This window comes from Phascolarctos cinereus, unplaced genomic scaffold, assembly GCF_003287225.1.
Source record: "Phascolarctos cinereus isolate Bilbo 61053 unplaced genomic scaffold, phaCin_HiC Scaffold_3;HRSCAF=262, whole genome shotgun sequence".
Taxonomy (NCBI): Eukaryota; Metazoa; Chordata; class Mammalia; order Diprotodontia; family Phascolarctidae; genus Phascolarctos; species Phascolarctos cinereus.
This window is the reverse complement of record NW_027555736.1, coordinates 186428822-186455233: the sequence shown is the minus strand read 5'-3', so window position 1 is coordinate 186455233 and position 26412 is coordinate 186428822. Positions and strand designations below refer to the sequence as shown.

Sequence of the window (26412 nt, the reverse complement as noted above, 5' to 3'; positions counted from 1 at the left end):
GAGAAAGATTTTTGTCTATAGTATAAGTTAAGGGAACTTAAAATGGTAGTAATTTGCTACCTTCTCTAAGAAAGTCTTATACCACTAGAACTGCATCCTACCCCCAAGAAATGTCTCCTTAAAACTACCTTCTTTATGAAGATGTGATCCCCCAAGGTGCTGGTGCTCCCCTACCTGGAAAATAACCTTGTGTTACTTTGTATATGCATGCGTGTATGTGTGTGTGTGTACGCGCACACTTGCACTGCCTCTCCCTACAGAATGTAAACTCTTTGAGGGCAGAGATTGTTCCCTTTTTGTCTCTATATTTTGTATTACCCAAAGTGAAGTTTAAATTCCCGGCACACAGGAAGCATTTAACAAATTCTTTTTTACTGATTAAGGGGAATGAGTCCTTAAGAATTTTCAGTGTTAAGAGTGTAGAGGAAAAGGAGACATAAAAGAGAAATAAGATAATCTGGACTTAGGAATGGTGTGTGACAATGGTACGGGCAGGGAGGAGAATCAGGCTTCCTGATTCAGGACTCAAGAGTGGATCCCATGTAACAAGGCAGGTTCCAGTGAATATTACTTCTTTTATGAATTGAGAATGATAACTAAAAGGAAGAAGGGAAAAGAGAGGATAAGATCAACAAATGTGTGTATATACAAATACACAGAAGAAGGGGATCAATTTGGTACTTCTGAAACTCTACCCTCTTGAGAGCCATAGAAAGAATTATGAATAAACAAACCCTAGAGAATAAAATTCTGACAAGAAGAAGAGAATAAAGAAGGAAGACAAAGTAAAGGAAAATTCACTGGAAAAGGATGCTGGAAGATAATGTTATTTAAATTAAAGGTGGGAGGGGAGGATGAGATGGGAAATTTTGGACCACAAATCTAGCTGGAAAAGAGAAGATTCAAAAAGAGAGAGAAAAATGAGTACAAAATAAACTTATTCATTTAAATTCAAAGAAGAGCAAGAAAATGGAGAGCACCAAAACGGCATAAATAAAACTATCATACAAAGTATTGACAAGAGGAAGAGAATAAAAAAATCAATACAAAAGCAATACAACAAAGAAGAAAACACAGGCTGAATAATCATAATCTAAAATATGCATGGATTAAACAAGCCAATTAAATGAAAAAAACATGGCAGAAAACGGAAAAAAAAAACCATGATAGAAAGTATGGGAAAACAAAACCTGACAATTTGGTGTATATAAACAACACATCTAAAAAGAAACATAAAGAATCAAAAAGAGCATGGAACAAATTACTATGTATCTGATGATTTTGAAAAGCTTAAGTTGAAATCACCATATTACAATAAAAATAGTTTCTAATTATCAAGACAGATAAATCAGCAAGAATTTATTAACTGCTTACTATGTTTCAGGCCCTGTGACACACACAGGGGGCAGAGAAATTATATTATTTTTAAAGGTGACTAAGACCAGTGGCACTCATAAACCAGTCAAACTCAAATAGAAATATATGCCCACTGGCCATATATTAAGATAGAAAACCACAAATTAACAAATTATCTCAGCTGTATTGTGTTATTTATTTTGTTAAAGACTGCCTAATTACATTTTAATCTCGTTTCAGACTGCCACAAACGACAAAACATCAATGCCCAACATTTACTCCAAATGGCAAAACATCAATGCCCAACATTTACTCCAAATGGCAAAGTCAGAAGGGAAAGAAAAGTTAGCCAAAAATATGGGTATTTTAACACTCTTTTCTTACAATTCTAACCAAGGTTAACGAAAATTAAAGTACAGAATCAAACTGTGGGAGAAGTTAAAGCTCCAAGATTAATGGTTGCTAAAGTGAACACTAAAGAATATATAATGTATGTATTTCTCAGAATCATATGGTGCCTTCACAAAAAATGACCTTGTGGTAGAACACGGTGAAATTGCAAATTAATGGAAAAGGGCAGAAATAACTAAATATCCCCATCAGAGACTACAATGCAATAAAAATAATAACAAAGGAAACACGAAATTTACTCAACAGAATTAACACCCAAAATAATGAATGCTCCTGATAAATAACAGAAACATATTAACTATGTGCAAGAAAATGATGAGACAACACACTAAAATTTCTAGAATGCAAGTTAAAGTCTAAATAAGTCAAATTAATTCTCTGAAAACATTTATAACAACAGAAAATAAACGAGTAAACAAACTTAAAATAAGCAGAGGGGAAATCTTGAAAACTCAAGAATTAGATAAAATGGAAAACAGAAAGACAACAGAAAAACTAAAAGCTGATTCCTTTGTAAGACTAAAAATGACAAAAAACTTGATCAACATTTAATTAACCTGGCCAAAAGTGAAATGGGAAAATCAAATATGAATAACGGGCAACAGCCAGAGACAAAAATTATCAAAATCCACGGAACATAATTATATAGTCTAATGAGACTCTTAAAGGAAATGGATTATCTATAAGATATATAAGCTAGAACATAAAATAAAAATCTTAAAAAAAACAATGTGAAAAAAACAAAATTAAACAAGCCATAAAAGAACTATCAAGGGAAAAAATCCTTCATCCAATCAGATTAATGCGTGAATTCTAGCAAACACTTAAAGATCAATTAATACCTATGCTGCAAAAATTAGTCTCAAGAACTGAGAAAGAAAACACTTTACTAAACTCCTTCACATGACAATCATGGTACAAATATCTAAACTGAGGGAGAGAGAGATGGGGGGGTTGAGAGGCAGACAACAACATATACATATATAAATATATACAGACTATTCAGAGACAGGAGGGGACTAGACTTGTGATTTCAATGACCCGAAGAACTACTTATTGTGAAAACATCTACTAGTGCAGATCAGAATCAGTCATAATGCTAGAGAGCATGCCTAAGGGCCTAAGAGTCAAAGTGACTTCACCAGGATCAGAGAGCCAGTATATGGCCCTGCATCACTGGCTGACTTGTGTACATATACCAAATGGCAGAGTTTCTAAATACTTAAAGGAAAACCTAAATGAATTACAAAAAAAAAAGAAAAAGAAAGAATAAAACCATAAAAGGGAAACCCAATGGACCCAAATCAGTCCTAAATAAATTTAACCAAGACATAGACAAAAAAGATATTAACAACCTGAATACAATCTTAGAAAAAGTAGGTATTATAGATGTTTGAGGATTATTGAATGGAAACAGAAAATACGCATTTTTTCAGGTATGCATGGTAACCTGGTTATTTTAAAATATTTTATATCAACTAAAGACTAAACAAATTATTCCCAGAATGGGTGAGTGAAAGAACAAATAATAGAAATAAGCATACACTTTATTAAAGATACTGACAACAATGAACAATAAAACTAAGAGTGGGTTTTGTTGTTTGGGAGGGAAGGAGGGAATAAAATGAAATAGATAAACCACTAGCTAAGCTGTTTAAAAAGTGGCAGGGAGGTGGGGAGGGAGGGGAAGAAAAATTTAAAACTCAAAAGCTTATGGAAGTGACTGTTGATAAATCAAAATAAATTTTTTTAAGAAAAAAGTGGCAAATTAAATTATCTGTATCAACAATAAAAAAGGAGAATTTACAAGTTAATTAGAATTAAAGGATATTATTTAAAACTATTTTAGTCCAACTACATGTCCATAAAATTGATAATGTAAGAGAAATACTTACAAAATTATAAAATAACTAAATTAATAGAAATAGAATTTAAACAACAAAAATCTCAGAGGAAGAAACTGAACATGCCATAAGTGAATTCTGAAGGAAAAAAAATCCCAGAACCAGATAGATTAACAAGTAAATTCTATTAAAACATTCAAACAACAATTAATTCTATGACAGAACCTTTGCAAAAACAGCAAAAGAATGAATCCACCAACTTCCTTCTTTAACACAGATTTCTTTTTGATACATAAATCAGAGAGAATCAAAACCAAAAAAGAAAACTGTAACTCAATGTCCACAATGAACACTGATGAAAAAAAGTTAACTAAAATATTAGCAAAGATATTAAAACATATCACCATATTAGATTTATAACAGAAACATAGGGTTTGTTTTAATATTATAAAAATGATAAAATTACCCATATTAGTATCAAAATCATATGACTTTAGCAAATGATGAAGAAAAAGCTTTTGAAAAATACATCTATTTCTGTTAAAAGTACTAAAAAATATAGGAATAGAATATACCTTAAAATAATAAAAATATAAAAACCCAAAAATTATCATTATGTCTAACAGAGATAAATTAGAACCCTTTCCAATAAAATAAGAGGCAAAACAAAGATGTTCACTGTCACCTCTTCTATTTGACATAGTATTAGAAATGCTGATACTAGTAATAAGAGAAGAAAAAGAAAGTGAGGGAATAAACATAGCTAGTTCTTCCTCATTCTAGCCTACTAGCAAATTACTCCTTCGTTCCTATCAACTCCTCCCTCTAGCTTTATTACTGATGCTCTTCTCATATTACCATTAGTAAGCAGTCTGTTCACAAAAGCACATGCACTTTATACACAGGACCAAATTCTAACAAGTTTACCTATCTAGTTTTCTAAATACACCAAACTGGAAATAGAAAGCAGAAACAAGAAAAGACGCAAGCACACTAAAAGAAGCAAAAGGTCAGGCTGTGACAATTAAGAGGAGGAAAAAAAACCCAAAAAAGTACAAAAGCCTGATAAATAACAAGTTAATACAGAGTAGAGACGTGCAGGGATTAAAATATAAATGGGAAATATTTAACAAAATCAACAAAAATACAATAGAACACAAACAACGTTAATATATGGTTTTTCTAAGTCAATATGCTACATCCAGGGACCCTTACATACAGTTTAGTGATCTTGTTTCTACTTGAGTTTAAGGATCACAAAAGATAAGATGGACATTTTCAATAATTAAAAAATTAAATTTTCCACAAATATATTCAACATAATAAAAATTAGAGTAGAAATAACTAAAAATAAATCTCTTTAATAACTGTCTCTGATAAAAGTCTCATTTTCAAGATATATAAGGAATTGATTAAAAAATTTAAGACTAAGAGCCATTCCCCAACTGATAAATGGTCAAAAGATATGAACAGGCAATTTTCTTAAGAAGAAACCAAAGCTATCAATAATGATATTGCTAAATGCTACAAATCACTAGTTACTGGAGAAATGCAAATTAAAGCAACGTTCCACTTTGTGCCTCCTCCAATAACAGCAAAGATGACAAAATTAGAAAATAACAAATATTCTAAGGCTGCAGGAATAGGTACACTAGCACAACATGAAATGGTCTACGCCATTCCATAAAGTAATTTGAAACTATGCTCAGGAAATTATCAGAGTATATCCTTTGGCCTAGCTTTAGGTCTACGACTCAAAGAAATCAAAGAAAAAGGGAAATAATCTACATACTAAAAAGTTCCTTTCTTGGTAGATGACAATTGGAGATTCAGGAGCTGTCCTCCTTATTGGGCAATACTTAAATAAATGGTGGTCCATGAATGTAATAGAATATTGCTGTGCCAGAAGAGAGGGTAAAATTGACAATTTCAGAGGAAAATTGGAAAACTTTCATCAATGGAGCAAAGTGTGCAGAACTAGAAAGACAATTTATATAAAGATAACATTATACAGAAAAATGATTCTGAAAGATTTCAGAATTCTGATTAACAAAACAATAAATCATGAGTCCAAAAGAATGAAGATTAAACATGCCACCCACCTCCTAACAGAGATGTGATGAACTTAAAGAAACAAAACACACAATTCATATAAGACACACAATTTCAGACACAGATAATGTGGAAGTTTTGTAATGAGGAATTCATTTTTTTGTTGAGGTTTTGTTTTTTTACATTTTGTTTGGTGTTTGATCAGTGAATGGGGTGGTGTAGTGAGAAGCAGGCACAAATTTTTTAAAAAACTTATTAACTCCATAAATTCCAGACTTAAAGAAAATATATAAATCCAATTGAAATCTAGGACCATTTAGGGAAGGCAAAAATATCTCAAATGCTCTGATAGAGATGACTGATTGCTACAGTACAGAACAATAACTAATGTTTATAAGGATGATCCTGAGTCATAAAGGTTGAATTCTGTCCAGCATTTTCTATTTTAAAATACAAGAAAACATATATTACATTTAAGATTTCTATTGAAATTTTTTTAAAAAGTTGGCACTTAAAGTGTCAGTTATCTGAAAAATTAATTTGTGATAATTCTACCAGACATTAGATAAATGAGGTGTTACCATATCTGCTTGATATGGCTAGAAAACAAAGAAGTTTTTAGTTTTCAAACATTTTAGAATTCCACTCGTAGAGGAAACGGATCTTAGTTATTTTATGTAGAACAGAATTGCCTACAGAGAACGTATAGAGGCATATAAAAAACTATGTACTTTGTGTTTTTTTTTCTACTGTATTTCACAGGCTTACTGCAGAATTAACATTTACATGTCACTAAAAGTATGAAGCTCTATAGAAATGCTAATTATTATTTCAATGGGGAAAGAAGAGTAAAGGGAGGGAATAGGATAGTTAAAGGAAAAGAACAGAAATGGATACATATTTACAAAAGCATAAGTCGCCTAGATTAACAGAAGAGGAAACAGAATACTTAAATAACCCTATCTTACAGAAAGAAATTGAACAAGTCATGAATGAAAATCCCAGAGAAAAAAAATCCCTAGGACTACATGGATTTACAACTGAATTCTACCAAAGATTAAAAAAAAAAATTTGATTCCAATCCTATATAAACTATTTGAAAAAAAGAGGTAAAGAAGGAATCCTACCAAATGCTTCCTATTGCATAAATATGGTTTTGACACCTAAAACTGAGGAAGCAGAAACAGAGAAAGAAAACTATGGACCAATTTCCGGAATGAGTATCAATGAAAAAAATTTTAAATAAAATTTAAGTAGTAATTTAAATAAAAATGCTAGTACCAAGGAGACTACAGTATATCACAACAGTCATATACTAGGACCAGGTGGGATTTATACCAGGAATGCAGGGCTGGTTTAAATTAGGAAAACTATAAACATAGTTGACTATATCAATAACAAAAACAACAAATCATATGATTATATCAAGAGATGCAGAAAAATCCTTTGACAAAATAAAATACCCACTCCTATTATAAACACTAAAAAACACAGAACTCAACGGGTCCTTTCTTAAAATGGCAAGTCATATCTACCTAAAACAAAGAACAATATTATCTGTACTGGGGATAAACTAGAAGTCTTCCCAATAAGATCAGGAGTGAAGTAAGGATGCCCATTATCACCATTATTATTCAATGTTGTACTAGAAATGCTAGCTATAGCAATAAGATATGAAAAGGAAATTGAAGGGTAAGAACAGGCAACAAGGAAACAAAACTATCACTCTTTACAGATGATATGAAGGTATACTCAGAACACCCCAGAGAATCAACTAAAAAACTAGCTGAAACAACAACTTTAGAAAAGTTGTAGGATATAAAATAAACCCACATAAATTATGAACATTTCTATATGTTCCCAACAAAACCCAGCAGGAAGAGGTAAAAAGTAAAATACGATTTAAAATAACTGCAGACAGTATAAAATACTTGGAAGTCTACCTGCCAAAATATATGCAAAAACTATATGAACACAATTTCAAAACTCTTTTCACAAAAATAAAGACATCTCTAAACAACTGAAGAAATATTAACTGCTCATAGGCAGGCCAAGCCAATATAATCAAAATGACAATTCCACCTAAATTAATTTACTTATTTAGTGCTATACCAAACTACCAAAGAATTATTTTCTAAAGCTAGAAAAAATAAGAACAAAATTCATCTAAAAGAACAACAGGTCAAGAATACCAAGGGAATCAATGAAAAACAACAACAACCAAAAACGTAGGAATGTGGCCTAGCAGTATCAGACGTCAAACTATATTTCATAAAGTAGTAATCATGAAGACAATCTGGTGACTGGCTAAGAAAAACAGTGGTAGATCAGTGGAACAGATTAGATAGACAACATACCACATAAATGACAATAATCTAATTTTTGATAAACCCAAAGATGAAAGCTTTTTGGGCAAAGATTCACTATTCATAGAAAACTGCAGAAGTACTCAGGCAGAAATTAACCTTAGACCAACAGTTTACACCACATATCAAGATAGTGTCAAAACGGGTACATCCTCTCTTTATTTTTCTTGGCTAGTGCCTTTTTTTTGGGTAGGGGCAGAAGAACATGGCTAATATGGAAATGCTTTATATGACTTCATATGTAAAAGGGATATTATGTCATTTGCCTTCTCAATAGGTTACAGGAGGGCCTCAAGGGTGGGGAAAAAAATTTCTAAATCAAAACAAAAAAATGAACACAAATTTTTTTTTTAATTTTTATTTAAAAAAGAAAAGAATAAGCAGTATCTCACCTTTGCGCTATAGTTCTTAGTGCTAGATTGGCATGAGTTTTGTTGCCTCAATGGTGATGGTTGCTCCCCTTCTTCTAGTTTCCGTTCATATACTCGAACTCTAGCACAAGTCATCATGCTCTCAAAGTACAAGTATACAGGATCTTTGTCTTCTTCTCGAATCTGTAAGTTACATAAAAGAGAATTCCATCATATATACTGTGATACTGCAATCGAGGTGCTTTGCAAACTCCAGATCACAAGTTAAAAATGACCAAGACGAATAAAATTCAGAATTTAAAATATGAATGTCTGCTGTCAGTACTGAATGTTTCAGAGCAAGTTAAGACTAAATACTACAAGTAACTAACATTAAAAGCATAAGCAAAGCTTCAGGACAGCTAACAGCACTTAGACAATGTCAGGGATAATAATCATAATACCATCACCTTATGTTTTTATATAAAGTATTTTCTAATTCTTTTTAAAAGTGACATCTATATGGCTTTTTTAAATTTGACTCTCACAATAACTGTGTAAGATAGATAGGGTAAGCAATACAATTTACTCTGCTAGCAAGTACAAAAGATGAGACTTTAATCCAAGCCTCCTGACTCCAAGGTCAATACTCTTTTCACTATACCATGAATAATAAATACTCTTTCACAGTATCTTTACCACTATACCATTTTCATGATACTTGCCTCTTGAACAGGTATCACATCAGAGTGGAAGATTTATCCTCAGGGTAAAGAATTTGTTCTTTGCCAAGACATACAATTCAGGCACTATCAGCTGTCTGATTACAATGTTCCTCATTATTTTCTAATCTAGAACTTAATGTTTCTAACTATGAAATGTTTCACAAAGGTCTCTAACAGAAAAATGTCCTTGGTACCAATACAGATTTCACATTATAGCATGGGCCATTAATACGGAATTTGAGGTAGTGAGGGAAGTAGGAGCATGGTGCAAGGCTCCTTTTTGCTACATTGCATCAAAATCTTTATCAAACATCTACCTTAGGACTTTGCACATAACAGAAGCACAACAAATGAACTGTGGAATGAATGAACCTCAGTAATGAAAAACAAAAGGTATATCCTAGTCAAAAAAAGTCCAAAAGAACAGACTTCTGAAAATACTACAAACTAAGGTATGATAAAATTAAATGATTATTATGTATAAGGATATCAAAAAGAGACTACAACTTTTAGTTTAAGCAGTTCTATCTGTAGAAAGTGAAGTCACAATATATCACATCTCTATCCCTTTGCTGACCTTTGAACTCCAATTTGTAAATGAAAAAACAACATGTCAAATAAAAGGAACAAGAAATGATTTATAGAGAATTTAAAAATCTGATAAAAAATGCACTATTTTTACATATGAAAGGGAAAAGGGTCCTGTCTTTAAAAGGGAAGCCCCAGGCTTACCACAGGGTTGGGTTTGGGAGTATACACACGCACTGGTTTAACTCCATTGGTAAGTTTGTTCTTGCTGCTGGTAGGCAAACTCTCTGGATGAGGCAGAACTGTTGGTTTCAGGGGCTCAACAACAGAAGGTGTTGGAATATAAACTGGCTCTGGATCTACCTCGCCTTCTACTTTCACCCATAAGGGATAATGACGAATGGGCTGTTCTGGTTCCGTATCACAGATAGCTAAAGAAAGAAAGAAGACAAAAACCATGGTTGACTTTAACAAGTTCAGCTCTAAGGAGCAGCTAGGTGCTGCAGTGCATAGAGCACTGGCCCTGGAGTCAGGAGGACCTGAGTTCAATTCCGGCCTCAGACACATAACACTCACTAGCTGTGTGACCCTGGGCCAGTCACTTAATCCCAATTACCCCCCCTCCCCACACACAAACTCTCTCTCTAAATAACATTCCTCAAAACACTGCCAGGATAATAAAAATAAGACACCCATAGAAAAAGGGCCAGGTTTATGATTCAAACTCTCATGAAACTTTGGAAAAATAAACTGTCCCCAATAGAAGGTCTTCAATTACTTCCTTATCATGCTTTTTGATTCACCAAAGGTCACAAGGCAAAATTGTCCTACTTCATTGGTGGCTGGGTGTGTGTGTGTGTGTGTGTGGCAAGTATAACAGAATAAAAGAAAAATTTCATTAGCATGAAATACTAAATGTGGAGAAAATCTTTTCAGAATTTAATCAATTAACAAATTTACTTATTACAAAGTTAGGTACTCTGTAAGCATGTCATGCATACTAAAAATGTGGGAGAGTTTATAGCCCCACATATTCTATTTTACATTACACAGTAAACAGTTAATACATACCTGTTGATTGAAGATTTAAGAATAAAAAGATGAATAACTAACAATATTATTTGTTCTTCTGTTTTCCTATCAAGACCCAACTCAAATCCATCCACTCAAACAACTTTTTCTTCCCTATGTACTTTAGTCCAAGGTATTCTTTCTCATCTCTGAATTCCTGCATCATATATTGTCAGTACCACATTTGGTACATCCTTTACTGCTTTACAATGTTACTTTTGTAAAACCTTCCCAGTGGGACAAAGTTCCTGGATTGCTAAGATCAAGTCTAATTCTTTCAAACAGCTATCTAATAAGCACTTACTTATATTCGCAACATTGTACTAAATGAAAACATCAAAAGCCTAAACATAGTTACTTACAATGTAATTCACTCATGAAAAGTATAGAAAACAATAAACATTTAAGTGCCAAATTATATCATAAGACTATTTAACTGTGTGGCTAGTATTAGAGTTCAGAGGAAACAGAGAGAGATCAACGTTGGAAGGAAAAGTTGCAAAAGGATTCCTGGAAATCGGATTTGAACCAGGTCTCAAAGAATATATAGTATTTGGATAGACAAAAATGTTGGTATTCAAGAAGAGACAAACAATGAATGAAAGCATAGAAAGAACGAACACAGCATATTCTGGGACAGGGTGATGCCTGACCAAACTAAAGGTGAAGAGTCAAAAATGGGGAGAAGTGGTGAATATGAATGAAAAAACATCAAAAAGACACAGAAGCTTAGAGCAAACAGAGTAAGTAAGCATAGGCAGTATTAAAGATTATGGGGTCCTTCAAAGATTAGTTTGGCAGGTGAAAAATGAATGAAAGAGAGATATGATTAAGCATGACTAATCAGGGATATCCTGTAACAATCCAAGTAGGACATGATAAAGATCTAGACTAGGCTACTGGAAGTAACAGTGCAAAAGGCAAGGATATCATATATATTTCACAAGAAAGATTAAGACAGCCTTGAGAAAGGATAATAAAGGGGGAAAGTAAGTCAAAGATGACTCCAAAATTTTAAACCAGACAATGTTCAATGGTTTAGAGAACATCAGAGACATCTTAAATCATCTAGTCCAAGCCTTTTCATTTCACAGACAAGGAAATTGAGGCCCTGAAGACTGTCCTTTAGAGAAGTTGACAAAAAATGATTTGAAGAAGTAAATGAAAACTCTGATTAAGGCAACAAGCAATCATAACTCCATTACACTGGCAATGAAGCATGCTTCTCACATCTCAGGAGACAGTTAACAGACTAGAGATACAAAATGAGACATATTTTCAGATACAACCAATGTGTGAGTTTGACTATTTTGCTACAAAGGGAAGGCTTTTCTTTTTTTTTTTGCGGGGGGGGTGGGAGAGTTGTAGGGGAATGATAGTGATTATAAGAAAGGAGAATTAATAAAACACTTTTAAAAATACACAGTAGAACAGAGTTCAGATGGGAAAACACACAAGTAGGGTAGTGTTATTATAGCGGTACATTTCATATGTGCAGTAAAAAAAAACCCTGTACATAACAGATCAACAAATTCTTATACAATGCTCATATTCTGTTTTTTTGTATGTGGATGTGTTCATTTTTATTAATGTCTGTCAAGTTCATAATTTTAAAAAGATGCTCAGTTTAGGATATAAAAAAACATTTAAGTGGAAATGTCCAGTAAATAGCTGAAAATAGAAAAATGAGTAATGTAGATTTAGACATTTGCACATAAGTGGCTGTCAACATTCTCTTAGCCATATAATTTAACCCTTCTCCCACCCTTCAAAGGATAAGCTGTTGTCTTCTCATACAGCTTCCTTGCAGTCAAGCTTGTTCTTTATAACTTTAAAACATTCATTTTTTATTGTATTGCAGGTGTTGTTCCTTCCATTTACATTGTTATAATCATTGTGTATATTATCTTCTTGGCTACTACACTTTGCATCAGTTTATGTAAGTCTCTCCATACTTCTCTGTATTCATCATAGTAATTGTGTCTGATAGCATAATGATATTCCATTACATTCATTACCAACATCTAGCCATTCCCCAACGTACAGGGAATTCAGTTCTGTTTCCTTTGCTACCACAAAAAATGCTGCCATGTTTTTTGGCGTATATGGGGCCTTTCTTTTTGATCAATGACCTTGAAGTATATAGCCAGCAGTGGAATCTCTAGGTCAAAGGCTATGGACATTGTAGCCACCTTACTCTCATAATTCCAAACTGCTTTCCAAATGGTTGTAAAAGCTCCATCAACAACACACTGGCATCCCTGTCTGTCCACATCACACAACTATAAACTTTTCACAGATATGGCTAGAAGTTGTATTCTTATCCAAAACATATAAATACTTCCAAAAGAGAAAATGGTTAATTTTGATTGTATGAAATTGGAAGACCTGTATAAATCAAAATCACCTATTTTCTCTTTTGGAAGTATTTCCATACTTTGGATAAGAATGGAACTTTTAACTATAGCTATGAAAGGTATATAATTTATTTCTCTTAATTTTTGTATGGTATCATCTTTTACCATTCAGATCACATATCCTTTTTTAACTAACTGTGGAATAAAGTATAAAATGCTATCCTAAGCCTAATGTCTGCCAGAATACATAAAAGTTTTCTCAGAAATTCTAACAAAAAAGTTTTTCCCTCTGTCACGTACGTTTTCTAGCTTATTAAATACTGGGTTGAATTCCAGTATTTCTGAATCTCTCCTCTAGTTATACGTTTTTTACTTTTTTTTTTTAAAGGCAATTGGGGTTAAGTGACTTGCCCAAGGTCACACAGCTACTAAATGTCAAGTGTTTGGTCTGAGGCTGGATTTGAACTCAGGTCCTCCTAATTTCAGGGCCAGTGCTCTCTATCCACTGCACCACCTAGCTACTCCTAGTTATATATTTTGTAAACAATACCAAATGGTTTTGATAACTGCAGCATGATAATGTAGTTGAAGAGTATCCTTCCCTTTTTTCATTATTTTCTCCCATATTTTAGTTTGTTCCTACAAATAATTTAATTCTATAAAATATTCCTTTGAAAAGTCCATAAGGAATAGCATTAAAACTGTAAATTAACTTTGGTAGTATCATCATTTTTATAATACTGGCAACAGTCTAGTCATGAGCACAGGTATTTAAGTAGTTCTTTATGTCTTTAATAAGGACTTTGTAATTGGGTACATACAATTTCCACGTTTGCTTTGGTAGATTTATTCCAAAATATTTTATACATAATGCAGTTATTTTTGCCTCATGTTTTTATGTTTGTTATACATAAACGCTATTGATATCTCTGGGCTTATTTGGTAGCCTGCAACTGTGCTGAAGCCATTAGTTTATTCAATGAACCCCTAGGTTTATCTAGGTAAAAAATACAAACAGTAAATAGGAGTAGCTTTATCTTCTCTTTGCCTTCTTTAAACATTAAATTTCTCTCTCGTCTTACTGTTATTGATAGCATTTCTATAATATATAAAACAACAGTGAAGAGAATGGGCAGCCTTGCCTTACTCTTGTATTTACTAGGAAAACTACTAGTGTACTCTCATTGTATATGATACTTCCTTTTGACTTTAAATGCTTCTATGACATCCAACAGCCCCCTCTGCATATTACACACACACACACACACACACACACACACACACACACTTTTTTCAAGGCATAAATGAGTTTGGTACAAAAGCTTTTTCTGCATTAGGATAATCATGAGGTTCTGCATGTTTTTGCTTAATATAATTAAATGTTTATTTTCTTCCTAACATTAAACCATCACGTGCATCTTTGTTGGAAAATATTTGTTAAATGTCTACTATTTCACAGGCACTGTGCTAAGCACTAGGAATAAAAAGAAAGGCAAGAGTACCTGTTCCCAAGGAGATCACAGTCTAATGGAGTAGAAAACATGGAAATAACTATGTACAAACAAGCTATACACAGGATAAATCAAAGATAATCAAAAGAGGAAAGAAACTAGAATTAAGAGGGAAAGGGAAAGGGAAAGGCTTCCAGTAGAAGGTGGGATTTTAGCTAGGACTTGAAGGAAGCACCAGTAGGTAGAGTTGAGGAAAGAGAGCATTCCTGTCATTGGAGATAGCTAGTAAAAATGTCTGGAGTCAGGAGATGAAGTGCTATATCTGAGGAACAGCAAGGCGGTCAATGTCACTGAACTACAAAAAACAAGAAGATGAGAACGGTGGAAGAAAGAGAGGGCATGTTATGAAAGGCTTTCAGAGCCAGAGAATTCGTATTTCATTCTAGAAGTGATAGGAAGTCAGTGAAGTTTATTGGGGGGATGGGAGTGGGGGTGAGGGGTAACATGGTCAGATCTGTGCTTTAGAAAGATCTTTGATAGAGGATGAACCACAGTGGGAAGAGATTTTTGACAGGGACATCAACCAGAAAGCTACTAAAATAATCCAGGTATGAGATGATAAAGGCCTGGACCAAGTTGGTGGCAGTATTAGAGGAGAGAAAGGACACATAGGAGATATGTCACATAAGTAAAATCAACTGGACTCTCTTAGTGAATGGTCAATTTTTTCAGTGAAACATGAGGCAAGATTCTTAGATGGGGGGAATGGAAGCTATCATTTGAAGCAGAATGAAAAGGTTTGGAAAAGCGCTATAGTGAGTGGAAAAGTGAGTTGATTAGAGAGGTATAAAAGGACTGCCTTCTCATTGTGAGAGCCCAGTTGAGGTTTTATAACATAAATTTATAGTGGACCTAGTCAGCACAACTTCATGATTTTCTCCAGTGGTACTTTTCATTCAGTATTACTTAAGAAGGACTGAAGGCAGAAGATGGTGAGAGTAATCCAGGGCTGAATTTGGCAAGTCAGAACTGGTGATATGGTAAGTGGCAAGAGTCTCAAAGGAAGAGTACAGCATTGAAAATGTTCATAAACAGGTGACAGCAGGAGTATATAGCCAGAGAAGGGGTGATAGCCTGGGAAAGAGATAAGGAGTGAAAGGATATAGGTCACAATGAGGGATGAAGAATAAGTCTGAATGGGGCAGCTAGGTGGCACAGTGCATAGAGCTCTGGCCTTGGTGTCAGGAGGACCTGAGTTCGAATCCAGTCTCAGACACATAACACTTACTAGCTGTGTGACCCTGGGCAAGTCACTTAACCCTGACTGCCTCATCAAAAAAAAAAAAAAAACAGAACAAAACAAAACAAAAAAAGAATAAGTCTGAATAATGGCAGCTAGAGAGTTCAGGATTAATGGAATGAGTAAGAGTATAAGCTGAGTGGGATTTTGTTAGTCATTCACAAATTGAGTTCAGGTGGGTTATTAACATTAGGAGGTATTCAGGCTTTAGGAGTCTACTCAGGGTGTTAAGGCAGGTCAGGTAAGGAGATGGGGGAAGGGTTACAGAGGTTTCTGCACTTATAAACTGGTGTTTCTCTCCTATCCCCCAGGCGAGGGCAGAAGATAGGCGGGGAAGTACAGGAAAGAGCAGTGCCTGTCCTATGCAAATAGATAGGAAGGTACCCCTGCAAGTGAGAAGAGACCAGCACACTATGGAATGGCATCCCTCTGCCAATGCTTAGCACTGTTTCTGACATATAGTTGGTATTTAATAAATATTTACTGAGTCGTTACTGACTTGAATAGGGGTCTCTTTGATGCCTTGCTGGCAAGAAAAAGCCAGGTCAGGGGAATGTCATGCTCTTTGATCACCTGCTGGTAGGAGAAGGCATAACAGATCTCTAATATAAATCCATCTTCATAATAATGTATGGTTTTCTTGGTAAGATTACTATGGTCTGTTTCACAAAACATTATTTAAAATTCTGAATTGATATTCATTAATGACATTGAACTATAGGTCTCCTATGCTTTTGCCCTTTCTGGTTTCAATATTAGGACTATATTTGTCTCACAAAAGGAGTTTGGAAAGTGTCTCCAAATTTTTAAGAATAATATGTGTAGGTAGTAATTGTTCCTAAAAATTTGATAGAATTCTCCTGTAAATTAGAAGGAGGGAGCAACTTAAGTAAAACAATAGTTTAAGAGCACTATATTGGAGGTAGTGAGTTGAACCTTCAGACACTTACTGTCTGTCTGTGTGATCCTGGGCAAGTTGTTTAGCCTCTTTTTTCTCATCTGTAAAACATAGTTTTATCCCCTAAAATAAGGATCCTCCTCTCTCTCTGTCTCTCTCTCATAGTTTTATCCCCTAAAATAAGGATCCCCCCACTCCTGGCTAGACAGAGTTGAGGTCCACTGCTTGTAAGAGAAAACTGGGATAATGGATAGTGCAGAGTGCAAGGCCTATATCATAGCAAGAGAGAAATTGTTGAGTAGGTCCCAGACCACCAGCAGTGCGCCCTGCTTATGGGAGGCTGGTGGGTTGGGGTACTCAGTGAAGGCTAAAGATCTGAATTCTCTGCTACTACTTCATAAAGTTAATGGAGCTGTGAGAAAAGCATTTTGTACACCTGAAAGTGCTACATAAATATGTAGTATTAATATAATTAAATTCAATTGAAAACTCATTTATTAATTATTCCTATTATTTTATACATAAGGCATTATGCTAGGCAATAGGAAAAACAGCGTATATTATTCATTATTAAGCTTCCTAAAACATTATGTTAACTGCCATTCGACAATCTTTAAAGGTTCTTCTGTGTCTGTATTATAAATGAGTTCCAACTCCTTAGTTTTTCCTCCTGTGATTTTGCCCCTTTTTTTATTCCCAGTGCTTAGCACACCACCTGGCACACAGTGAACACATAATAAATGTTTGTTGACGAATTTTTTTCATCCTCCACAATCTACCCTTAATTTGCCTTTCTAGACCTTTATCCAAGCCTGTTGGCTCTTCTTCCAACCTACTGACCCACCATTATGAACTGATGACCAACTACCATCAATAAGACAGCCTGAGAATACTTGGGCTAACAGTGTCCAAAAGACCACTGGCTGCTTCCAGTCCAGTTCCCACACCCAATATTGAAAGGAGCAATTTCTGGCTTCCTTCAAGTGTCAACTAAAATCCTACCTTCTACAAGAAGCCTTTTCCAGTTTCTGTTAATTTTAGTGCCTTCCTTCTGTTGATTATTTCCTATTTACCCCATACATAGAGCTTATTTGTACACAGTTGCTGGTATGTTGTGTCTCCCCACCACACCACACCCCACCATTAGAATATGAGCTCCCTGAACGCAGGAACTGTCTTTTGCCATTTTTATATCCACGGTACTTACCACAGTGTCTGAAATGTACTAGGCCCTTAATAAATGCCATCAAATGCCAACCACATACCACCAAAAAGGCTGGAAATCCAGCCTAGCAGAAGTAGTACGACATGCTTAAGGGTGAGACTTGAGGTGGCATGTGCCTGGCAGATTACATCACTGCCACTAACTCCCCTCATATCCTTACATAGACAGCCCAGATCAATGAACCTAAGAACCCAAGAAATAGCTCGCCACCCCACTCTCCAACCAATAGCCCTGATCCCAACACAGCCCCAAAAGCCACAATCCAAAAGCCAGTAAATCCATGATCTACCAAATAATGTTGCTAGAGTAAGTCACCTAACTGTGCCGACTAGGTATACTACAAGTTTGGTATCTAATCTCAACTAGGGCTTCATCTTTTTTGGAGATTCAATCTGGCAACTGCTACTATAGGTGTTACAGCCCCTTCAGCACTCATAGCTACTCAAGATCCCAAAAAGAAAGTTTTCTCCATCAAAATCCTTGGCACTGTCAAGTGATTCAACATCAAAAATGTTTTACCAATGGAAATAGCATTAAAGAAAATATTTATTACCATCTGCTTTGCTACTATATTTAAAGGATCTTGAGACCTTTTCATCTAACTTGCTACTGAAATTTCTTATATCTTCCTCACTATTATGTGAGCTCCTCAGGGAACAAACACTGTCTTGCTTTCCTATTTGTATCCCTAGCGCTTAACACACTGCTTTGGACACAGTTAAGCGTTTAATATATTTTTTCATTCATATGCACGCTAAACTATCCCAGTATGTGATGGATATTGGAAAAGAAACATACTAAATGAATTAAAATCTATAATGCATCTAAAACTACATTTTCATGTAATAGTTTAGTTACTGAGATGCCATCAAACAAGTATTAAAATATATTGGTAGAAGGCATGGACATCAAAAGACCTGGGTTCTAATCCTAGTTCCACCACTAATTACCTAGCCATGTGTCTGACCTTAAAAGTTACAATCGAAGTACAAGATATTTCATAAATGAAATAATGATAGATCCATTGTCAATCTCACGAAGTTGTTATGAGCATCAAATGAGGAAACATTTGGCACTTTGTAAAGGTAAAGCCATATATAAAGGTGGCCTCATTAGTAGGATTTTAAAATCTGAATAAATGGATCAAACATCGCTCCACTTCTCAAAGTCCGATGCCCCTTGCCCTAGACTGGTCTCACTGCACTCTCTTCAAAATTCTGACTTTAAGAGTTAACCAGTTCGACTCCATATGCCTCCTTGAGTCCAACTTCTTGTTGCTCCTCTTTTTTCCAAACTCCAAGCCAAATACTCACACCACCCACCTATACACTCTACTAAACAATGTTGCTAGAGTTAAGTCACCTAACTGTGCTGACTAGGTATACCTCAAATGTGTTATTTAATCTCAACCAGGCCTTTTACTCTACCCTCATTGACTCTAACCCACCTTTAACAGCATGTTTCACACCTTGCTTCCTTCAAGTCCCCTCCACCATTATTTCCTATTCACTCCTCCCCAGCAGAGAAACTTACCTCATACTTAAATGAAAAAAATTAATAAAGTATTCATTGTGAAGTCCCCCATTCAGCCAATCCATATCTTAAATCCCTTCCATTCTTTCTTCTTCTGCCTCAGTCTTGGATAAGGAGGTAGCCTTTCTACTGTCAACATCAACACCCCACCCCTTCCCAACAGGCATCTCTTCTTATTTCCTCCGGGAACTTGCTCCTTCCATTGTCTCTAGTCTTCCAACATTTCTCTTTATCCTTGGCTTGTTTCATACTTTCTACAAAAATGACTTGATGTCCCTGATTCTCTAAAAAAAAAAATTTCCAATTGGCCCTACCATCCCATCATCTTATATATCCCTTTTTCATAGCCAAACTCCTGGAAGAAGGTATCTACAATGCAACAGTTAATATTAGAGAGATTGTGGAAAGGCACAACGGTGCACTGTTGATGGAGCTGTGAACTGATACATCTATGTTGGAAAGCAACTTGGAATTATGCAAAGAAAGTGACTAAAATTTCCATAATATTTGATCAAGAGAATTTATTACTGAGCTTATACTACAATGAGAACACTGATAAGAAAAAAGCTTCTACTATTAATAAAGTATCTATATACACGCAAAAATATTTATAACAGCCTTTTTGTGTGACAGCAAAGAACTGGAAATAAAGATGCCTTGTGCTTGAAGAATGGCTAAATAAACTGTGGTACATGAAATGTAATGAAATATTACTGTACTCTAAGAAATGATAAATAAAATGAATGCAGAGAAGCATGGAAAGAGCTACATGAATATTGATTCATAGTGAATTACAGCCAAGAAAATATACACAATGACTATAACAATGTAAACAGAAAAAAAACCCCACACACAAAATCAAAAGTGAATACTACAAAATTATAAAGACCAAGAAAGGTCTGAAAGAAGAGATGTGAGAAACAACTCCCAAAACCAACTCTTTGCAAGGTGAAGAGGTTCACGGGCATTGCTCATTACACGTCTTCAGAATTGTTTGATCTATTTATCAGTTATGCTGATTTTTGCCTCTTCCATCTTTTTTTAAAACATTATTTGTTATATGGGATGACGGGAGAAAGGAAAAAAGGAAAGGAGGGAGGAACAAACAGGCATTTATTAAGCACCTACTATGTCCCAAGGCACTGTGCTAAGTGCTTCACAAATATATCATTTGATGCTAACAACCCCATGGGAAAGGAAGGGATACTTCAGGAAACTATGGTGATGTTAAAAAAAAATTTAATAAAAACTTATTTTTTTAAAAGGCATCTCTACTCTGCTGCTTTCATTTCTCCAACATCCACTCATTTCTCAATTTCTTGCCATATGGCTGCCAACCTCACCCAAACTACTCTTTCCAAGAAAGAATACCTCTTACCTCATAAATGCTAAATATTCTGTGGCGTTTAGAGCCTTCTTAATATCTGTTAACACAGTGAACGACCTCCTCCTCATAATATCTTTCTCCTCCCCAGGTTTTTTCTAACAATTCTTCTTGATTTCCAACCTGCCTGACCATCCCTCATTCTCCCGTGCAGGATCATCAACCATGCTCTACCTCACACGTGCATGAAGATTCTCTTCTTTGTCTATAACCTTTCTCAGTGAACTCAACTTCCATGGGTTCAACTATAATCTCTAAGCAGATAACTCTGAAATCTACATATCTATTTCTTATCTCCAACCCTAAGCTCCAGCTGGCATCACCAACCAGACAATACCCAAAGACATGACAAATGCAACATCAGCCAAAAAAAGACTAATTACCCTTCCCCTTAACTTGCCTAATTTTAGCAAAAGCACCTTCATGTTTCCAGCCACCCAAATGGGTGACCTTAAAGTCATCTCGAATACTTCATCATCCTATGTCTTCCTCACACCATCCAATCAGGTGCCGTATCTTATTGATTCTATATTTTGTATCTGTTCCACAATCACCACTGAAATACTCATCAGCCTAATTCAAGCTTCACTCTTTATCTCTTACCTGGGCTACTGCAACAGCTTCCTAATTAGCTCCCCTGCTTTCAGTCTCTCCCTGCTCCAATTCAACTCACACAGCTGCCAAACTGGACTGTCTGATCATGTCATTCCCCTGCTGAAAAAGATTTAAAAGCTTCCTATTGCCAATAAGAATAAAATACAATAAAATACAAACTTATGTTTGGTATTTAAAATGCTTCACAATCTGGCTCCAACCTATCCTTCCAGATTGATTTCTCATTACTTGTCTTCACTAACTCTAGTTTCTAGTCAAATTGTCCTATTTGATATTCCCCAAAGTCAACATACTATTTTTGGACTCTTGAAGAAGCGGTTCACCGTGATAAAAATGAACTCCCTCACCTACACTGTCCTGGAATTCTTTCAGTTCAAGGGCAGGTCCTAGAAGAAGTCTTTTTTGACTCAACCTCAATAAGCATTTATTAAATTCTCTGCATGTCCCAAGCAACATTCTAAGCAATAGAGATACAAAGAGATGCAAAAAAGATGATCTGTACTGTCAAGGAGTTCACATTCTAATGAGGGAAACAAAATGCAAATAAATATGCACATACAAATTACGTACAGTACAAACACAAGGTAATCTTGCAAGACAGGGACAAGATATAGGGAGTGGGGTGGTTGAAGTAGGGCTCCTGAAGAAAGTGGAACTTTTAGTCTTGAAGGAAGCCAGGGACGATAGGAGGCAAAGGTGAATGAGAGGATTCCAGCTAGTGCAAATGCATTTAGTCAGCAGACAGATGGAGTCTCATGTGGAGAGAACAGCAAGCAGGCCAGCGTAGCAGTATCATAAAGTAATAAAACGAGAAGGGAAAGGTAGGAAAAGGCCAGGTTTTAAGCGGCTTTAAATGCCAAACACAGGGTCCTGGAGGTAAAATAAGTACACTGGAGCTCATTGAGCAAGCAGGGAATAAGGTCAGTCCTTCACTTTAGGAACATCATTTTCAGAGCTAAGTAAAGGATGGACTGGAGTGAAGAGAGACTTAAGGCAGGGAAACCAATCAGAAGAGTGAGAGGTGAGGAGGGCATGCACAAGGATGGTAGTTGTAGGAGTGGAGAGAAAGGGACATTCATGAGAGATGTGAAAGTTAAAATGACAATATTTGGTGAAGATTGCTTATGTGAGGGGAGACATGGATGAAGGTACAGCGAAGAAAACTAACAAAAGTCAGATACACAGGCGAGAACCAAGAGAGAAGAGAGTCATGAAAACCTAAAGAAGAGAGTTTTCAAGAAAAGCGGGTTATCAATGGTGTTAAATGCTGGAGCGAGATCAAGAATGATAAGAGTTTGAGAAAAAGCTTTAAGATCTGGCAATTAAGAGATCATCAGGGGACTTCTGGATCATGTTACCAACAGGATGGAATGTCAGACATTTTCTCTAATCCCCACAAACATTCAAACCTCTTCAGAAGAGAAATTATAAACCTCAGATAAAAAAACTTCAGCTGTTTCCATAGTCTAGGAGATAGATATCAAACATATACAGACCAGTACTCCCAAATGTGGCTCGAACCAGATTAAAATGTAATCCAGAAATATCTAACAAAATAAATAAAAGTATAGATGAAATTGCATTTTAAAACTCAATCAACACGTGGCCCACAGGGATCCCTATGTATGGATCAGTGCCCCCATTTCTATTTGAGTTTGACACCGTTTGTCTAGGACACCCAAGAACCCCCAAAAAGATTTTAAAAAATGAACTGATGTCAACCTCAAGCTCATGTAACACCTCTTCTCCCTCCCTATGGTCCATTAAACTACTAGCAATGAAGCTGCACTAGCCAACCCAAACTATGGGCTTGCAACAAAACTCAACCCCCATATCCCAGTCCCACCTCCCTCTTTCTAATGTTGTAGAGAACAAGACTCCAGAGTAATACTCTCTGGAGTATTTTCTGGGGCCTTAGTGACCAGCAGCACAGGTCTGCACTTGTGTACTGCAAAAAATTTCTACCAGAAAGGAGAAGAACACAGAGTAAGGGACAGGGCATGTGTCTGGATTTGAAACAGAGGTCAATCCCACACCCCAACTCTCTCCTCCTCCCATAGCCTTGGAGACCCAATCTCCAAAACACAGAAATCATCCTCAGCGACAGTGTGACCAGTGTGGCAGCCCTCTGAACAGCCACGCCAGACGACTGCCAGAGGGAATGGGACAAGACCCTCTGTGCAAGGGGACTGTATAGCACTTCACTAAGCTGAAGGTCAAGGGCCCAGCATCCAGCTGGGGTCACTTCTGTCTCCCTTAAAAGTTATTTGGGGCAGAGATCTAGGCTAATGAACCCATGGCTTATCCAGAATGGGAGAAGACTTAGGCACTTTGAGATCCAGCCACCAGGAAAACTACCATGAGAGGGGGCACTGTAAGAAGGGACCAATAGAAGAAAATAAGGGAGCTGGAGGAGAGAACAAAACTAACAAATATCTCAAGAAGAGGAAAACTAAAGACCTTGTATATAAACAGATAAGTCTACTGGGAAAACATTAACAACAGAAGGAAATATGGCCTCCAGAGCTAGTAAATGAGTTCAGACATCTATGAATAAATACTGCAATACAAAGGAAAATGATCCAACACTTGATGAGACAGAAGGCTGGGGAATGGAGAACGTGGAACAATATGCTCTTCCCAAGTAGTTTAAAAGAGAAATGTGAGTTATGACAATAAAATGTACAGCCTGCAAAGCAAAAATAATAGAAGAGAAAAAGAAAAGCTTGAATCTAAGACAGCAAGTCTCATGAAAGAAACAAAAGAAAGAACAATGAACTGGGAATGTAAATACACAGAAGTGAAGGACAATCTAGAAAAGGAACAAAAAAGAATAACATTAAAAGAAAATGTATTCTCTATCTACACTGATCTCTAAGACAGGACATTACAATGAAAGAAATAATGCAACAACGCTGTCCAGAACGTCCGAATACAAATTAAATATCAACTGAAAGAATACATTGATCGCCTACCAGAAAAAAAACCAAGCATGCAAACTCTAAGGATAGAGAATAGTCAAATTGAACAATTCTATTCAGAAATAACAAATTTTGCAGTTGAACAGGAGAAAGACTTTCAAATAAAAAGGAAATGAATTCTGAACAACACAAGACTATTCTGCACCAACTAGAAAACTCAAGAAGGAATGGAAAAATGAATTCTGAAGAGCAACAGTTTAGAATGCAAGCCCCAGGTGATCTATTCTGCAAATCTGAGGTGAACTATAAATGAAAAAAGATGCACATTCAATAATAAAGAGATATTTGAAACATTATCAGAAAGATAACCAGACCTGAAGAGATTATTTGCTTTTCAAACAGCCCAGGCAACAAAATGCAGGTAAGATGAACAAATGCAGCAGCCAAGAGCACTAACAGAGTGACAGCAGAAAGACTTTTTTTTTTAAAGGCAATTGGGGTTAAGTGACTTGCCCAGGGTCACACAGCTAGCAAGTGTCAACTGTTTGGTCTGAGGATGGATTTGAACTCAGATCCTCCTGACTTCAGGGCCTGTGCTCTATCCACTGCGCCACCTAGCTACCCCACAGAAAGACTTAAACAAAGAGACAGGAGTACAGGTGGAAATCATGTGGAGGTAATAGAGGAGAGGTCAGCCTGGGGCATGATGGACAGAGCCTGGCCACATGCTGTCCACAGGTGAATCAATGTCGAGAGGTCATGAAAGGAGGGTGGGGAGCAGAGGGATAGTGAGGAGGGTGTGACGTACCTGGGGCAAATCAAGGACTAGCAATTAGAGGAGCAAGGAAGAAACTATCTTTTGAATCTATGGCAAGAGGAAGAGTTCATGACCAAACAAGGGATAGAGAAGAACACAGATGATATAAAAAAAGGTAATTTTGATTATATAAAATTTACAAAACAAATGCAGTTAAGATTGCAAGGGAAACAGATAACTGGGGAAAAAATCTTGACAATAAGTTTATCTGGTATGATTTCCAAAATACAGAACTAATCCAAATTTTTAAGAATAAATCATTCTCAAATTCATAAATAGTCAAATAATTTGAACAGGCAGCTTTCAAAGGAAGAAATCTAAATTGTCAATTGCCATATAAAAAACTGTTCAAATCACTAATAACAAGGGAAAGGAAAAACTAAAGCAACTCAGGTTCCTTTATTTCACTCCCATCAGAAATGTCAAGCTACAAAAAGAAAAGTGACAAACGTTGGAGGAGCTGTGGGAAAATAAGCACGTTAGTGCATTGCACGTTAGTGTTAAATGGTACAATCATTCTACAAAGTAATTTGGAAGACCCAAGCTTCTGGGATAAGAACTCACTATTTGACAAAAACTGTTAGGAAGGGGCAGGTAGGGGGCGCAATGGATAGAGCACCGGCCCTGAAGTCAGGAAGACCTGAGTTCAAATCTGGCCTCAGAAAAAACACTTGACTAGCTGTGTGACCCTGGGCTAGTCACTGAACCCTAACTGCCTTAAAAAAAAAAACTGCTGGGAAAACTGGAAAACAGTGTGGCAGAAGAAACTAGGCATAGACCAAAATCTTACACCATATACCAAAGTAAAGTCAAAATGGGTACATGATTTAAATATAAAGGCTGACACTATAAGGAAACTAGGAGAGCAAGGAATAGCTCACCTGTCAGATTCATGGAGAACAGAAGAATTTATGACAAAACAAGAGAGAAAGAGGACATTATGAAACACAAAATGGATAATTTTGATTACATTAAATTAAAAGGGTTTTGCACAAAGCCAATGCAACCAAGATTAGGAAGGAAGCAGAAAACTGGGAAACAATTTTTACAACCAGTGTCTAAAATATATAGAGAACTGAGCCAAATTTATAAGAGACAAGTCATTCTCCAACTGATAAATGGTCAAAGGATGTGAACAGGCAGTTTTCAGATGAAGCAATTAAAGCTATCTATAGTCATATGAAAAAATGCTCTAAAATCACTATTGA

At 35.8% G+C, this 26412-nt stretch overlaps 1 protein-coding gene across 1 annotated transcript in view; it reads right to left on the bottom strand.

Annotated features, from left to right (window-relative positions):
* MGA (MAX dimerization protein MGA) overlaps window positions 1-26412 on the bottom strand; it is a 115173-nt gene that overhangs the window by 38249 nt on the left and 50512 nt on the right. Inside the window, 2 exon segments of the mRNA XM_078151352.1 lie at window positions 8422-8583; window positions 9837-10063. Of these exon segments, the coding sequence (XP_078007478.1) occupies window positions 8422-8583; window positions 9837-10063 (389 nt within the window).